This window comes from Choristoneura fumiferana, chromosome 7, assembly GCF_025370935.1.
Source record: "Choristoneura fumiferana chromosome 7, NRCan_CFum_1, whole genome shotgun sequence".
NCBI lineage: Eukaryota > Metazoa > Arthropoda > Insecta > Lepidoptera > Tortricidae > Choristoneura > Choristoneura fumiferana.
The window spans coordinates 8,332,628-8,350,551 of NC_133478.1; the positions used below are offsets into that span (position 1 = coordinate 8,332,628).

General features: G+C 35.5%; 1 protein-coding gene across 9 annotated transcripts in view; it reads left to right on the top strand.

The window, feature by feature from the left end:
• The window catches only part of ASPP (Ankyrin-repeat, SH3-domain, and Proline-rich-region containing Protein), a 388,674-nt gene that overhangs the window by 337,726 nt on the left and 33,024 nt on the right, over positions 1–17,924 (top strand). For all 9 annotated transcript variants that reach the window (XM_074090067.1, XM_074090068.1, XM_074090065.1 and 6 more), the window contains one exon: positions 3,237–3,363. In XM_074090067.1, coding sequence (XP_073946168.1) covers positions 3,237–3,363 — 127 coding nt within the window. The remainder of the gene's footprint in view (positions 1–3,236; positions 3,364–17,924) is intronic.

Genomic DNA, 17,924 nt, shown 5'->3' on the forward strand with positions numbered 1-17,924 from the left:
TGCGCAATTTCGTTAGCTCTGCAGATTTATGTTCAATTAAGTTAAAATAAAATCGCAATAAAAATACTTTTGTAGCGGAATAGGGAAAGTATAGTACGAGTCTACCACATTCTCATGTCAACTTAGTGGAATAAATCGCCATTTGGCATTGAGGCTCCTACCCAAATTTATGCTGATGATAATTGGTTAATGTATAAAAAGCTATTTGTGTTGTCTTTTACGCAAATTAGTCTTTACTGTTAATTTGACGTCCGAATAGCTTAGAGGTTAGTGACCCTGAGGGCTGAAATTTGCGTGATGATTATATATGATATAGGAGGTACTCGAATCATAGGCATTACTAATAGGTAACATAAGGAGGGGTTTTTTTTATTGTGCAATATATAATTTTATTATGTAATATTGTACAATATGGTATCAAATCAAAGCTAACTAAAAAAAGGTCCCCAAAATCAAGTCTGGAATGTTGTTTTGGGTGTGTGTGTGTGTGTGTGTGTGTGTGCGTGCGTGCGTGCGTGCGTGCGTGCGTGCGTGCGTGCGATGGCTCTTAGACATATTTTATCAAAATCGGTTCAGCCGTTTTTGAGATATTGAACTTTGAAGTCGGGAGTTTTCCAACTTTTTGTTGGTTAAGTTATAGACTGACTGTGATCTCATTTCAAAAAAAAAACAATAACTGAAATACGATCGAGTCCGATAACAGAATAAAACTCATCTCTAAAATAAACACTTTTTCCAATCTCATTTGTTTCACCTAACACAGTTTAGTGCCGAGACAGAATCATATCGAGATTCCATTTATTCGGTTATATGTCAGTGTATTTGAACTTGGGATATCAATTTTATTAAACCACATCTACCTTTATAAATAATATACAGTACACGTACGTACGTATAGATGTGGAGAAATAAAATTTATTAGATTAATACCTATTTTCCTAGTCATGCCATAACTTAAGCTGAAAAAATTAAGAAATGTGCGCAGAAAATTAGAAAATTTAAGTAGTGTTTAACTTACTGACTACTAGTACTAACATAAACTTTTCTAATGTAACTTTAATGCAGGGACCTACAACCTCTAGGATTACAGACATGAAATTTGTCGCGGGTTTTTATGCAACGTTACTAAAATTAATTATGTCATTTTTGGGAATTTCCACGGGAGTTTTCGCGAAATCCAGGAATTATAATGGCAATGGCCTTATGCTCACATGCAAAGCCGCAAAATAAAATAATCTACCCTAGAATTTGCAGTTGGCATCCGCCATTTTGGATCCAGAAAAGTAATCTCAGAGTTGCGTTCATAGCAAATTAATCGCAAGATCGTCCGTTTGAATCAATACTCAGCCAGCAGTTGCCGTCTTCCAGGCATTATCTTCTGTTCATAAGAATATCCATCTTTCTCTCTTTTTTTAACGCTTTGTATTAAAGTGAGTCCCCAAAATAAGAACATCATTACAAATTCAGTAAAATGTCACTTTACCGGCGAAAATTGTGAACGAATAAGAAGAAAAAAATTCAACTTTCCCTTGGTCTTAATAAATCTTGGGTCGGATCTCAACTGTGGCCTAATGCGATATTTATCGCCTGCTTAATAGAAATAAACTCTTCATGCAATAAATACGCCTATAAAATGAAACTAAATTGCCGCGCTGTTTTAAGCATTATTTTCTTGGGAACAATAACGTTACTCCTCGCAGCTTCGTAAGCGTTTGTTAATATTAGAATAGGGGAATTGTAATTAATATTTTAATAAACATCCCCATTGTACTAACTTGCGCTGCGAAAGGTTTTATTTGCTTTATTGAGCTGTTTCCTTGTTTGTATTTGTTTTCGGTTTATTCCTACAGCAGTTTTGCTTAAAACATTGACATCCAGGTGGCAGTTACCGAATAAGGTACGAAATTTAATAATAAAGTGAACAGAAGAGGAAAAGGTACTCAACCATATATCTCAACAATCTGCGAAGCCTTTGACAGTAGAGACGTGTTCACATGGTTTTGAGTACCTTTTTGTGACGATTTCTTTGATTATGCGTTAGATTGGATAAATGTAGGTACATGTAGCTGAGTGTAGCTTCTTTAGTAGATGTATAACGAAGTAGTGTAGTAGTTTAGTTTATTGCGTTTGTTCACTTATTTTATAGAATAAATAGTTAACATACATACATACTAGACTGAGTCATAGTATTTATTCAATTAACAATACAGACATTGTGTTGAAAATTATACAGTGATAACTTACATATTGAGGCAAAAAAAAATACTAAGGGTCTGTTTCACCATCTATTTATTTGACGGATAAATGTGACGCCGTCTCCGTCTATTCGAACAAAACAAACAGAGACGGTACCACATTTATCCGTCAGATAAATTTAATCAATGGATGGTGAAATTGGGGGTAAGTGTTACATTACACAATAAACAAAACAATGTGAGTGTGACAGACTATGTTCACGTCCAGTATAAAGCACTTGGGCTATTGACGTTTTGATATATAGTTTAGTATAGTTCAAATGCTAAATACATCATAATTTACAGCAATATCCAGTTATTATAAGAATTTGTGTACCATTTTTCCTTCTTTCTTTTTTTCTATTTAGCAAACATTATAGTTTAGGTATCATAGATTCACTAAGATTTTTAGGAAATTTCGACAATTAACTGTTATGATAGTAATAAAATAAAAAGTGGCGTATTTAAGAGTTCAGCCAGGTGGCCTTGTGCAAGAATGCTCCGACTTTTTGTGTCATATTTAATTTTTAAATATTTTTTTCTGTTTCTACCGAAATCCAGTGCCTATTTATTTAATCCTATATAGGTTTAATCAAATCAAATCAAAATAATTTATTTTCGGATAACTGAGTAGATCCAAGTATTGTTAGTGCATACAATATTCTTATGAGACTATGGTAGTAAGCAGATAAGATATATTATTATTACATTAAATCGAATTTATTTTATTTCTGCCTAATTAATTAATTAACTTCTGTTTCATTTCAAATTAACACATCACATCCAATTAAATTAAACTGTCTATCTATGTCAAACCAAATAAATTCAAATTAATTAAATCAAAGTCACATTTCATTACATAATATTAATAACAAAATGTTTATTTCAGGATCTGGTCCCATGTATATCATGTGTAACATTACTCATCTAATTGAAATATAATAACCTAATATGAATAATGAACCGTGCCAGATATGAAAAATGTTCTTTTTCTGTCAACAGGTGGCGGTAGAGGGCGAGCGGTTGCGGCGGCTGCGCGAGCGCGTAGAGGCCCAGGAGTTGAAGCTACGCCGGTTACGAGCGCTACGCGGCCAGCTCGACCGGAACAAGCAAGCGAATATCGCGCTAAGTAAGTATACGATTGATTCAATCGGGTTAAGCGGTTTTTCCTGTTACTAAGTGTGGAACTTTTTACTAAGAGCTACAGACGGGTGCCTGTTGTATCGCATAACGTTTTTTGTCCTAAAAATGTTTGACCGAGAATGTTTGGCATACTTACTGTTGAATGGCATACTACTCGTTAGTCCTAATATTGATAACTCTAAAATCTAACTACCTATAGCATAATATTCCTATCATAAAACCCCCTAAAACCCATATGTTGAAGCGAGCGAGCGAAGCGAGCGAGCAAGACCTTCCGGGGCACCCCGACTCGGATAGGTTAGGTTAGAAGGCTAAGGCGGGCTTTTTGTTATCCCTAAACGATCCCTACTATAATATAACAAATACAATTATGCACATCAATCATTCGACAGTTGAATCTTAGCCACATCAAACGATAGAACAAATAATATTTAGGACAAACGATAATAGGAGCAACAATTTCGGACAATCAAAAATATGCGGAACAAAGTGTATGCCATACGTTATTAGGACAAAAGACGTTAACGATAGGACTAATAATTGTATGCCATCCGATATAGACCCCTACAAACAGCACATTGGCTGCGTAATTACTAACGAGGTAAACTTAAAAGTCGCCTAACGACTGTGTGTGTGTTGCTAGAATGGACCACAGCCGTTGGGCGAGAAAAGTCCTGGAGTGGAGACCCCGTGCTAACACCCGCGGTAGAGGATGACCACCAAAAAGATGGATAGATGATATCCGGCAACAAGCTGGCGTAAACTGGATGAGAGTGGCAATGAATAGGCAAGACTGGAAAAGTAGAGAGGAGGCCTATGTCCGAAGACGGGCGCTATAAGGGCTGTTATAGACGACTGTGTAGGTACTTATCGTATGTGATGGACGTAGGTTGTGACCAAGCGTTCAGCACGAGCGTTTCGAAAGCGTGCTTTTTTAAACGCCCAATATATTCCAGCTTATCATCATCATCGTATCAGCTGTTGGACGTCCACTGTTGGACATGGGCTTCCTCCTACCAAAAGTTTATTTTAATTTACGCGACAGGCATTAGTGGGATGCAAACAGTTTAACCCTTTATAGGTAAGGCCCCAGTTATTGGAACATACTATCACAGAATCAAAAGCAGCTATCGAATAGATACCTAGCAAAGGATGTTTTTAAAGCTAGTAGTATTCTCAATAATTACAATGAATATTGTAACTTATTACTAAAAGAATAAGGTAGAATTTCCAAATCAATGCATGTGGTCGCTAAATCGTCTTTGCCTTATAAAGGGTTAATCGAAATAAAATGTAAAGTCTATTTACCTGACAAAAAAACTTTTTTTTTTTAAATAGAGACGGCATTTGTTAAGTGAATTAACAGGAGCTTAGCAGAGAGTGGTTAAACAGGCCCTGAAAAGGCCAATCTTAAAAGAAAGTCACAAGTTTTCCTACTAATCATCTGTACGAGTATGCATGAATATGAATAATATGCGAACTTTTTATTGGTAAGAGGCCACAAAGCGAAAGAGCGGTCATTATCGTCACATTTTTACAAAAATACAACTTAGGAAAGTTGAAAAGACCCCGCCATTTTCATTCCGAAGATCGGTATCTCAAAAACGGCTGATACGATTTTAATGAACCATGGCTAAGAATCACTGTAAGAAAACTCGCTTTCACGTAAAAAAATGCATCGAAATCAGTCCATCCGGATTAGAGCTGCGATGCTACCTACAGAGAGACGGACAGACTTTGACATCAAACTCATACCACTCTTCTTCTTGTGTCGGGGGTTAATAATAGTGTTGTATACTGTACTGGGCCTGCGTGGGAACTTCAGCCCAAGCCCTCTCATTCTTGGAGGAGACCTGTGCCCAAATGCTGCGACCGATTGGTCCGGTATGCTGATGATGATTACAATAAGGGTGGCTAATTGTTTACACTCAACTTCAGCCTTTTCAATCTACCTTTTTGACGCCTTCATAACTTTTAAAATCTAATAGAGAAGTTTTTAAACGGAAGAAAAGCGGTTGAAGGCGCTTTGCTGACGACGCGACGGTCGAATTATCATTTAATCCCATTTTCGCTTGTTTGCGTTTAACTTTGCAACAACAGCAATGATTTAATTTTTTGAAATCTAATTTTGAACTTTACGGTGAAGGAAAATATCGTGAGGAAACCTGCACACATCTGCGACAAAATTCGAAGGTGTCTGTGAAGTTCCCAATGCACATTGAGCCCGCGTGGGAACTATGGCCCAAGCCTTTTAAGAGGAGGCCTGTACCCTGTAGTAGGACGTATATAGGCTTGTAGTTGTAGTGTCTGAATCAATTAATTATTTATTTATTTATCTAAGAACATTACAAGACCGCATCATTTGCTTGATTGAGTAATTATTTTGCTACAGCGATTAAGTAGATGGCAGAAATAAACAACCTTTTTTTCCCTCCAATATTGTTATTATGTAGGATCCTCATCATTAATTAAGTGTTCATTGTAAGCGCATTGGGGTAATATTCTTTCGCAGCCTAATCCTCTGTAGGCGTAAACAACTATGTAATTTGTACAATTCATATTAATAAAAATACTGTATGCGGTAGCATCGCTCGCGAGGAAAGGATTTTTTAATTATATATTATTTTAACGTTTCGATATCGTAATTACTTCGCTTTTAACCTCGTTTAAAAGGATTTTTTTTTAATGTCATTAAGGTTCAGGACAATGAGTTTAAACATCAAGATCATAATGTAAAAATAAGAGTTCGAATTATTTATTATTACTAAAACCTGTCCAGCGATAACTTCTATTACAACGGATACAAAATTCAGATCTATTGTCAAGAAGACATTAATATCAAAGGCGTATTATAAAGTTAATGATTATATCATGGACAGGGATATTTGGAAATAATTCCGATCCGCATTAGCGATCCCTTCAAATAGCGAACCTACTGTGTTAAAAATAAAGTTGTGTTAAATACTTGTGATGTATACATATCATTTAATAATATTGTAAATCTGTTTTAAAAAATATATATATATACCTCGTTGAGTTTCTTGCCGGATTCTTCTCAGCAGAGGTTTTTCCGAACCGGTGGTAGATTTTTTTTGACATTCATAAGTGCTTGTTATAGCCTAAATTGAATAAAGATATTTTGACTTTGACTTTGACTTTGATAAGTTCAGATGAAGCAGAAGATATTGAACACTAGTTCTGTAACAGTAGTTGGTATGGCTTTATATAAGTACCTAAATTGTAGTTATCCAGAAAACAGCATTCCTTAGCAGTCCGCGTCGTGAAAGAAAAAGCGAAGCGATATTTAGTTCGAATTGACATTCTCATTGACATATTTTGTAAGTACTTGCGTTACAATTTCTATATTTGCATAATAAAGAATTTAAAACAGTGCTAAAAGTTTCGCTCCCTTGGAAACGTAACATAATTTCAGGCGTCGACAACCTTTATTATCCCAGCGCGCATTTAGTTTAATCGGTCGCTGAACTAAAATGATGCCTGTGTTCGGCTTAACCATCGTATTATTGCTTACGTTTACATTACAACCTTTTTTATCATTACGTAAATAAAGAGTTTAAAACAAGCACTAAAAGTTCCGTTCCCCTGGAGACGTAACGCAATTTCAGCCGTCGACAACCTTTATTATCCCAACGCGCACTTAGTTTAATCTGCCGCTGAACTAAAATGATTCCTGTGTTCAGCTTAGCCATCATATTATTGCTTACGTTTACCTTACAACCTTTTTTATCTTTACTTAAATAAAGAGTTTAAAACAGTCCTAAAAGTTCCGCGCCCCGTAATTTCAGCCGTCGACAACATTTATTGTCCCTGCGTGCATTTAGTTTAATCTGTTGCTGAACTAAAATGATTCCTATGTTCGGTTTAATCCTCTTATTTTAATGCCTCGGCAACACTGACTCGACGCGCCACATTAGGTTAGGCTTTCGCAAATTTAATTCCAGTTTCGTTGTGCTTTTAAAGTGATTAATTAGGTGGAAGTTGCTGCATTTTTTTAATGAAATAAATATGCCTTTTGAGGGTTATAGAGAGGCCTATAGAGGCGTGTGACTAAAAAAGTGTCATTATAACAGGTTACGCATTCAGAAAAAAAAACAACACTGCCATGGACATAAAAACCGGCCAAGTGGACACAGGGTTCCGTACAGTAAGAGGCAAAATACTATTAAATAAAAATAATAATAATAAAAATCAAACTGACTTGTTTAAGTTCTGAGATGTACTGTGTAGTATACCCACCCGCTTATGTTTATAATAGCAGGTACAACTAATTATTGTCAAACTAGTTTAGTTGGAATAAATCGCTTGCTAGGACAAAAAAAAAGTGGGAAAATGTAAAAGGGGGGATGATGAGATGTACGTGTAGTATACCCACCCGCTTATGTTTATAATGCAGGTACAACTTATTATCTTATTATTTTGTCAAACTAGTTTAGTTGGAATAAATCGCTTGCTCGGACAGTCGTGTGTCTTCTTTACTACCGTATATTACAAGTTCATTGAGTACCTACCTACATGCACCCGCTGCCAGACGATTAAAAAAGTCTTAATTATTTCCCTAAGACCGACGTTTGTTAGTTTTTACTATTTATTTATTGATTGGCAGTATATTTTATGGCTATTAACTTTCCGAGTTTGAAATTTGTATACCTAGGTATTTAATTGTTATGAAGATGGGGCGAAATATTTTTTTTTGTTAGCATTCCTACCTTTCTTTTCTTTTTTTTCTTTGTAACGGTTCAACATACAAACCTTTAACTTGTAAGGGGGGTACTGCTTTTCGGGTGCGGATGGCTATAAAAATGTTTGATATAATTTTTGAATTGTAAAACAACAAATAATATATTTAAAAATGATATCATTATAAATAAATAAATAAATATCTCGGGACAATTCACACCAATTGACCTAGTCCCAAAGTAAGCTTAGCAAAGCTTGTATTATGGGTACTAAGCAACGGATAAATATAATAATACATACCTACTTATGGTTTTATATAATAATCATTACATCGCATAAAATTAACATACTTTAAATATAATGCATATTTCCTATAATAAACTAATGATATAACGCTTGTTTTATCTAAAGCACAGTTAGCATAACTGTTTTGGATGTAATGTATTAGGGACATAATGCCAGGTTAAATTATGGGGCGGCGAGCGAGCGAAGCGAGCGAACAAGGCGAGACTGAGCAGAAGCGACTTGGATAGGTTAGTTCAGAAGGCTAAGGTGGGAGCGAAGCGTAGCGTAGCTCCACCTTTGCCTTCGATGTTAGGTATTTTTTTGTAACAGAACGGAAAAAATGAATGGTTAGCTTGCTTGTTTGCTTGCATCAAAGTTTTTAATGAACTATTAGTTTTTTAATCTTAGGCGAATGAATATTATATGCTTTAATCTTTATATCAACTGATATTATATCTGAATATCTCGTATTACTTACCCAATTATACCGCTTGATAGTTATATAATATGACTTGTATACCAAATGATAATTATACAAAGTAAAAATAGATAGTTTAATATTATACCAAACGTTTATTATATACAATGAGCGTTTATAACCTTTGAAAATAATGTCAAATGGTGTTATATCAAATGAAAATATATAACCTATTTTTATACCGATCATTACACACCCCTGCTTTTCAACAAGAAGTCAGGTAAAATTATCACTGTAGCCACTTTTTACAAGCTTTTATGCAATTTCCAAAATTTATTTGTCAGTTTGTTTAGGTCAAATCATACTAGTCTAACTTCACCCAGTTCCAGTGGTCAGATTAACTTTTAATTTAGCGTGCACGACAGCAAAAGTTACAGTAAGCCAATATAAAATATTTTGAAACAAGTCATTTAAGAAATTCAACGTCACCCCACGCATGTTTTGTAAACTTCTTAAGTGGTATAGGTTGTGGCGCCGTTGCTGTGGCGATGGAATCAATCAATAGCTCGTATTCATTATTTAACAGAGCCGGTACAAGTAGGCCGATCGAAGTTTAACAAGCTTCTAAGACTTTAAATGACGCGTAGAAAGCCAAAGCGTCTATGTGAGTTGCCTTTGCGAGTTACGTAGCTGAACCTCACATGTTTCTGTCATGTCTACACGCATTATTTATACCGAGTAGCGTAGATATAAAGAAATAAGTTTCCGTTAAAAAATCGTTTTGAATATTTACAAGTTTTTTATGCTAACAGTATTTTTTGTTAACTGTACTTGCATTGTCATCAAAATTACATATGTATACCAATTTTAAAGTAAATCCGACCACTGGAAGTGGGTCAAAATGAACGTGCAAGATTTGACCCAACAACGATAACAAACAGGGAAAGTCAAATAAAACCTTTTAAAAATCCTAACTCACTTGTTATAATGTTGAGGTGCTCTTGAATTCTGATTTTGACGACTTTATCTCATATGATTAAAATTTAACGATGCCCTCGAACTCTTTCGACTCGTTCGAGTATCGGCAGATTGCGATTGCGACGTCTATATGGGCCTTAAGCATATCCATAATGGTGCTCACAGCGCGCTCGCTGATAAAAATAATGGCCGATAAGAATATCGTCACTCTTTCCAATCGCTTGAGCATTGAACTGAACATGTATGTATACATATTTTTTATGCACGCATTGAGCAGGTATTTGTAAATTGTATTTGCTCAAACAGTTTTTGAAACCAGAGTTCAAAGTGTTTAACGTATTATAGCGATTCATTTAAGAACTCTCAACAGCAGATTGCGCAATTTTCTTGAGCTACCATAACAATAATCTACAACTAATTAATTAGTTAGGTACTTATCTATAAAGGTAAGCTTGTAAGTGGGTGCCCCTTCTTTCACAGACAGAAATTTCACAGAATTTCGTTTCGCAGAAAATGTTTCATATAATATTTAGTCCTTGTATTTTTACTTCGAATATTATTGTTTCAATTACTATTTACTTGAATTAAACATATTTAATAGAAAAATAATTCAATGAATTTTAAATAAATTATTTTATTTAACAATTGTGTCAAACCATTGAATTATTTTTGGTTTTTTTCGGTTTATTTATTCACGATATTTTTGTTTTAACGAAAATGTAAAAATAGACGTTATGTTGTCCATAATTTAATAAAAATTAACACATTTTAATATAGAAATTTTATGTAGGTTAGATTTGATTACATTAGAGCTGTGACCTCACCATAAAGCGAATCGCTACCAGAAAAGTAGGTTAGGTTAGGTTAGAACTGTGAGCCTACCAGAAAGTGAATCGCTACCAGAGAGTAGGTTAGGTTAGGTTAGAACTGTGACCCCACCAGAAAGCGAATCGCTACCAGAGAGTAGGTTATGTTAGGTTAGAACTGTGACCCACCAGAAAGCGAATCACTACCAGAAAAGTAGGTTAGGTTGGGTTAGAGCTGTGACCTCACCATAAAGCGAATCGCTACCAGAAAAGTAGGTTAGGTTAGAACTGTGAGCCTACCAGAAAGTGAATCGCTACCGTTATAGGAGGGTATGCATTTTGTCGCAGGTATGAATTTGAAAGTTTAGAAACTACCACCACATGAAATGTTTTTCTTTGTAATAAGTTTTATTTCAACTAAATAATATAAGAATAAAGAATATTTGATTTGTTATTCTATGAAATGAATACCTAAATAATGAATTTTATTTGTAACAAAAATCAATGATACAAATTTCTTCAAAGTAAGTGTTCCATGTATTGATCATTGTATGAAACAATAATATCAGAAAAAATATCTGTTAAACGAAATTCTATTCAAATGTAGTCTGCGAAACAACGTACAACTACGTACAACCTTGTAAGTGTCCACCGATAATCTGAGAACATTCTCTTTATAATGTCGGATGTCTAATGAGAACATGTACATGCTTTAAACTATAAATTATACACGATGTTTTTCTTGATTTCCGTTTACTTCGATAAACGTCTGGGTTTCTTTGATAAAAACTACCTGGTAATAAGTAGAGGTGTTTAACTTTTCGGACAAAACAAAAATTTTTTTTTCAATTACTATATAAGTTTACAATTAGGTACACGCTTCTTTTGCTTCATCATCATCATCTTCATATCAGCCATAGGACGTCCACTGTTGGACATAGGCCTCCCCCATAGACCTCCAGTTGCCTCTTCTTTCTTCTTTGCTTCTTTTGCTTAAAATGTATGAATTAAAGACACGACTTTACTTACACATTTTAAAAAACTTTCACACTGTTAACTGCGCATAGTTAATTAAGTATCTTAATCCTTGATTATATTTAAACAGTAAGAGTACGAGAAGCATGAGTAAGGCCAACCATGTATTGGAGAAATTAACTTCATTATGACCTGTTAAACCCTTAAAGTTAACTGAAATCAAAAATAGCACGATGTATAATACCTTACATAGGTTAATAGGTAAACATTCGTAACAGTGACTTAATTGCATTTCATCCACTCGTAAACAAAGCGCTATCTAACATTTGTCCTATAATAAACAATTCTAATTAAACCGACCAATCAAAGGAGCATCAATGTCGTCAATCTAACCACATCGTTTCCCCTTATCCCACTGGTTTGATGATAACAATTGTTATCAAATCAGATTTCGAGCCAATTAATTAGCATTGCGATGCGGGTTTGCATACCACGGCTATGATCACTCTGTTGGAATACAACTGCCCGATGAGGGCTTTCAATTAATACCGAACGTGGTCTGGTCTAGATGATCTTCCCGTCTAGTTATCTTGGCCAAAATGTTTGAACTCTCTTTGTTAAAGACGATCATTACACGAGAGTCTTAAGTTATGTGGACGACGTACTTATACCGCTCAATTACGAAGACAGCAGCTTAGTACAGTCCTTATTCATTCCATGCAGTGTTTTGTAATTATATTCGCATTTAGATAATTATCTTGGGATGTCTTATGTTTTGTTAAAAGAAATTTTACTCACTTAGTTCTAAGCAAGTGTGCAATTCTTTTCCTCTAATTTATGGAATCAGGCATTACTTTGTAGAGGTCCATATCAATTAACTTAAAACCTCCTCTATGAAACGCCTTGGTGTTACTTAGGGGTTATTGTGTTCGGTGTTCGAAAAGGCACATTGTAGAAACTATATGTTTGGAATCCCAAACTAGGCATTTTTATGTTTGTAATTCACGACCCGGAACGAGAGAAGTCTCAAAATACTAAACTTGTTTTCTTGTTCTGTATTCTGTTTACGTCAGCCAAAAAACTGCTGAGCTTCGGCACCAGAGAGTTCCAACGGGGAGGGAATTTACATTAAAGTTGACTATTTTGCCACTCAAACTGCAAGACCATAATCACATGATAAAGATGCAAAAAGCGGTGTATTTAATACCTGCTTATTCTACATAGTTTTATGCTAAGAATGGTCTGCAAAAATAAACTGCTAATCCACGTTTAATTTACTCCAGTAAAACTGTACAAGGCATTTAATATGGAGCGGAGCGTACAGCATTAAAGAAAACCTATCAAAGCAAAGACATTTCCCGTGGTCATTCCGATTTCATGACAATGCAGTCGTTTAGACGCCCGCCTGCATCGTTGTTGAATTGATATTACTCGAGTTGACATTTCCATTACCAGCTTGCCAATAGCTGACTTCGTTCGTTTGTTCCGATAAAATCTGTACGTAACGTTAAGCTCAGAGAAAATAGTGACTTTTAAAAGATTTGTAATAAGTTTTCCAACTTTTGATTTTGTCTGATTTACGGCTCGTGTGGCAGCTTCATAAAAGCTTCATTGGTTTATTATGCATCTGTTTACAATCTGATTAACTAGTATCTAAAGTAGGTGTGGGATGAATATTTTTATTCAACAATTCTCTGACGCCTGGGCGTTCATCCATTCATCATCTCTTTCTACCTACAAAGACTACAGCGTAGCACGAGTTCAAATTACTGATACTATATGTATAGTTCCAGCTTAGTGACAGGGCCGGATCTAGGGGGCAAACCAGGACGCGCTCCCTGGGCGCCAATTCTAAGGGGGCGCCAAATTCCATGTAATAAATATCTATTCTTATTTATTACAAACTGCAGACAAATGACAAATGACAAGTCCTGCTGAGAAAAGGCGCCTAAAGTAATTTTTGCTTTAAAACTTTGTAAATCCGGCTTTATTAGGTAATGCTAAGATCCAGCGGCCGAATCAGACATAACGCTGCTTAAAGAATCATGTATAAGGGCCAACGGGTATATCAATTTTGACGTGTAATGTACATTGAGGATCTAAGAGGCTTTTGTTTCTAAATTCAAGTTTTTATTTGTAATGGAACAGTTTGGCAGCCGAGGTGGTTCCAACTCCAAAACCTTCAAATTAGCGAGTGTACTATTTCTTGCAAGGCCTGCAACGTATATGCAGTCCTGATGGTACTGTGACGATGGGCGACGTGGATCACCTTAATATCAGGTGAACCGTCTGCTCGTTTGTCTGCTGTTACATAAAAAAAAAACATTAATTTTGGAACCGTATGTACATTATAGTTCACCTACTCAGACAGAGGACAGGCAAGTCCAATGTCAGACGGTCTACGGCTCTCGATATAGCGCGCTCTTGATCCGATCTGACCTATTTACAGTTGCAGGTGTCGCCTTATCCGGAAACTTATTTTTAGGGTTCTATATTAAACTCGTAAAATATGGAATTCATATTTGCTCAGAAATATGGCTTTCTTACGTAGACGTTAGTTTTATGAGATACTTACTAGAGGTTCGCGAGCCAAAGCTATCTAGCAACGAATGTTTCCGATGAAAATCCTACCTTTCATCTGATCTCTCCTAACTAGGAACAGGTCAATTAAATGTCACTTGCTTGAAGCGTGTCCATCTAAATTGAAGCAGCCGTTATAATTTCCAGAAAATAAACACTATTCCCAGAAAACTTTATACCCTATTTAAATAAAACGATCCAGTGCCAATTCCAGTGCCCGGTTCTGATCTCTCTGCGGCAATGTAATCTCGACCTTAGTAAATTTATTTCAGCCACTTTCGAAACAAAAGAAGAAAGAATTCAATATTGGGTTTATTATTCTCACAACAGTAGGTATGTAGAGCACGCGACGACGGCTGATAACATCTGCATATTCTATTCGATTTAAAGAAGGTCGAGCATTCGATTCGATTTTATGTTCACGTTAGAGTAAATACCCAATTACTTAAGGCAAGTTCAGCTCGCCAAACGAACAATCTCTCACTTGATAAGTGTCGTAAGGATCGCAATAAAATACGGCTTTAGTAGCAATCTCTGCGAGTGATAGTATTAAAGGATATATTTTTGTAAATTACTTACTTTGGGTATTTGAGATTTTTTTCACTGATGAAAAGGATATGAAATACCCTTGAAAGCACCGGTTCTGAGGATATTTTAATTGCGTTTTAAAATATCGTCTGATGAAGTTTCTTTAGAAATTGCGTCTTTGCTGGGACTAAACTAACCCATAACCGCGATTAAAAGAAAGTTCTTTCACATACTTAAGTAAGGAGTTACTAAAAGGCCGACGTTATAATGACCTCAAAGCTAGAAATATAAAAGGCCGACATTTCCCATATCCCCAGCTACCAGCAGCTTACGTAAAGTCTCGTTAGTTCTGAATTTGCCGCTAAGTGTTGCGGTTATTTGCGTTTTTTTTTCTAAAGACTGACGTTTACTTTTAGTTACTTGCGTAGACTGCATCCCTGATCAAAGCAGGTTTTGTATATCGAAATAAAACGTCGTCTTGAATTAGATCTGTTATCAAGAATGTTATCGTTCCGACTAATTTAATATAATGTTTTTTCCTTCAAATTCTTAGATTTATATTATGAGTTTTTGTTGACAGAATATTTGATCAATATCTGACTCTTCTGAGATTTTAGGCAGCAAGAGGCCTCTACGTGACAATGATTAGTTATAATAATGTCAAGGCTGACTTTACCTTGATTAAAGCTAATTATAGAAACGTTTAGAGTTTATCACATGTTTTTGAATTCCATATCCTAGTTAACATTATTTCCTATGAATGTTCCTATGTTACATATTACAAAGAGATTTAGAAAGTAATGCACCTTTACGCAGTCCATGGTTTTTATGGTAACATGCGACCTCATCCAACCAATATTATGAATGTGAAAGTTTGATAGTGTGCGTGTGTGGGTGTATGTATGCGTGTCATTTGGTTTTGGGGCTCGGCAGTGCTCCCGTCAAGACGAATAAACAAGAAGACAGGGCACTACCTATCTCGAACCATTTCATCTCATTTTCAAACTCTCATAGTGTTGTCCTAGGTAATATTAAAATCCCAAATTTACAGAATAAGATGTAGTTTATGATCATAATGAAATACACATATGTTTCATTGACCTACTTTTGAAACTTTAGACATTATTTTATTTGGCCGTTTCATTACGTTTCATTATTATTGCATAACATTGTAGACCAGTAATTTCCTACCGTATTTAAATAATTCCATCGGACAATCTAGCCTGGCCGATGTGGTAAGAAATTAAGGCTAAGCCAAACCAAGTCTTTAAACCAAGTTGTAAGGTTAGTAAAGTCAGGGCTTAGAGGCTTAACTTTTCCTGGAATTTGATAACTTTTTACAGCGAAACCTTACAGTTCAGTTCTGTCTGACCTTATAAAACTTGGCTGCAAATTTTCCCTACATGAAATGTTTTTGGTGGTGATACAATTTTGGTAAGTACCTAGGTATAGTTAGGTTGATCTTCTAAGTAAGACATAAGCTACTTTTTATGCGAGATCGGGATGTGCATGTAAGTAAATTCTGCAATCTCAATCGCTAAGTCTAGATCCGAGACATCAAATCACGGCTTTTGTTCATACAACGCAAATGAAGATCACAATGTGATTCTTGGGGATTCCAGAGGGAATTTTCGTAAAATCCCCCACTCTAATTAAACTGCCAGACTATATGGTTCACGAGAGCAAACCGGCGGGTAAAAGCTAGTTAGCTTATAATAAAACTAAGAAGGACTTTATTGATGTATTCTGGTACCAGTCGACAAATGACACGACACGGGTGTCGCATGTTGATACTGAAAAATCAATACTTTTTACTGTTTTTGTGGTGAAAGACGATTGGTTGACTTCACTGATAGATTTTGTTGTGCAATAACACGAATTAAGTTGAGCGAATCACACAGTCTTTTAATCAAGTATATGTAGGTACTTATGTGGATAATTGGGCATGCTATATGATGTCCAGACTGTAACTTTAAGGCTCGATCAAACTTCTTTTTTATTTAAGGGTCAGGGTGTTTCGGCATAAAAATCGCTTTTCTTACCCGACTGCCCGAAGGAGGGTTATGTTTTTCGAGTGTATGCATGTATGTATGTATGTCCATTTCTTTGGTCCTCGCTGCAGCCTAAACGTCTGGACGGATTTTAACATATGGGTTATAATACTTTTAATCTACCATTTCCACAGAAATATCAAAAAAGTATAAAATAAAACATTACATTAAAAAAAAAAAAAACTAAAAGGAAGAAATAAGTGTAGTGGTCTAGAACTCTGTCAAGTAGCTAATTTAAAGTTCTACAGTCGGGACCCATTCAAATCGTGACCAGCTCAAAAATTCTTATGGGTCCCGACTGTTGAACTTTAAATCAGCTATTTGGTAGAGTTCTAGACCACTAGACTTATTTTCTGATTTTCAGGTTTTCTTGATTTTTTATTAGCTACGTTATAAAAAAATTGTTTCTAACGGTTATTTTACCACGTTAATCTACAAAGGGTCACGTCCACTGGGAATACCCTACTTTGGGGTAAAATGTAACGTTGTCACTTGGCAATGTAATGTTTTATTCAAACACCTCTACGGCTCCCGGCAGCGTACTGAAGTGACAACGCGAGCATCTGGTTAGAAGTGATGGGTCCAATCCGACCACAGAGCGCCTCGCAACAGATTGTTCCTTGTAACCACAGTCACTCGGGTACATAAGTAAATAGACAGAGGTTCCGGTTAAGATGGACAACTGTTCCAACGGTTGCGGACGAAATCGTTATTGGTAGGTACGTGAATAGTTAAATTGAGATGCGGGTACTATCAAGAATAATGAATGCACCATTAGATTTTTCAAGCGAAGGTTTATAATTTTATTGGTGGGCTAAAAAAGTCATTTTATTGTCTGTTACACAACGGATAGATCATTTTCATAATTAGGTATAATATAATAAATTGTGCTATAGCGTTAAATTTTTTAAACTGTTAGTAAATTAATATCATTACTTAATTTGATTGAAAATACATTGTAATGTTCTAGTACCATTTATGTAGACGATTTCACACTCGTCAAAAGTCTAGTCAATCTCAACAATAAGACAACCTTTCGGAGAAATTTACAAGGGTGAATATTGGTATTAAAATACACAGTGTTTCACAAAAGTACAAACCAAACGCGGTAAATTTTTCAATACAATTATACCAACAGTTGAAAGTTCCATTTGTTTTCGACCCAAAACATCACTCTGTGTCAGTTGGTTTTTGCGGCCGGGCCGACATCAGCTTACACAAATTCGGA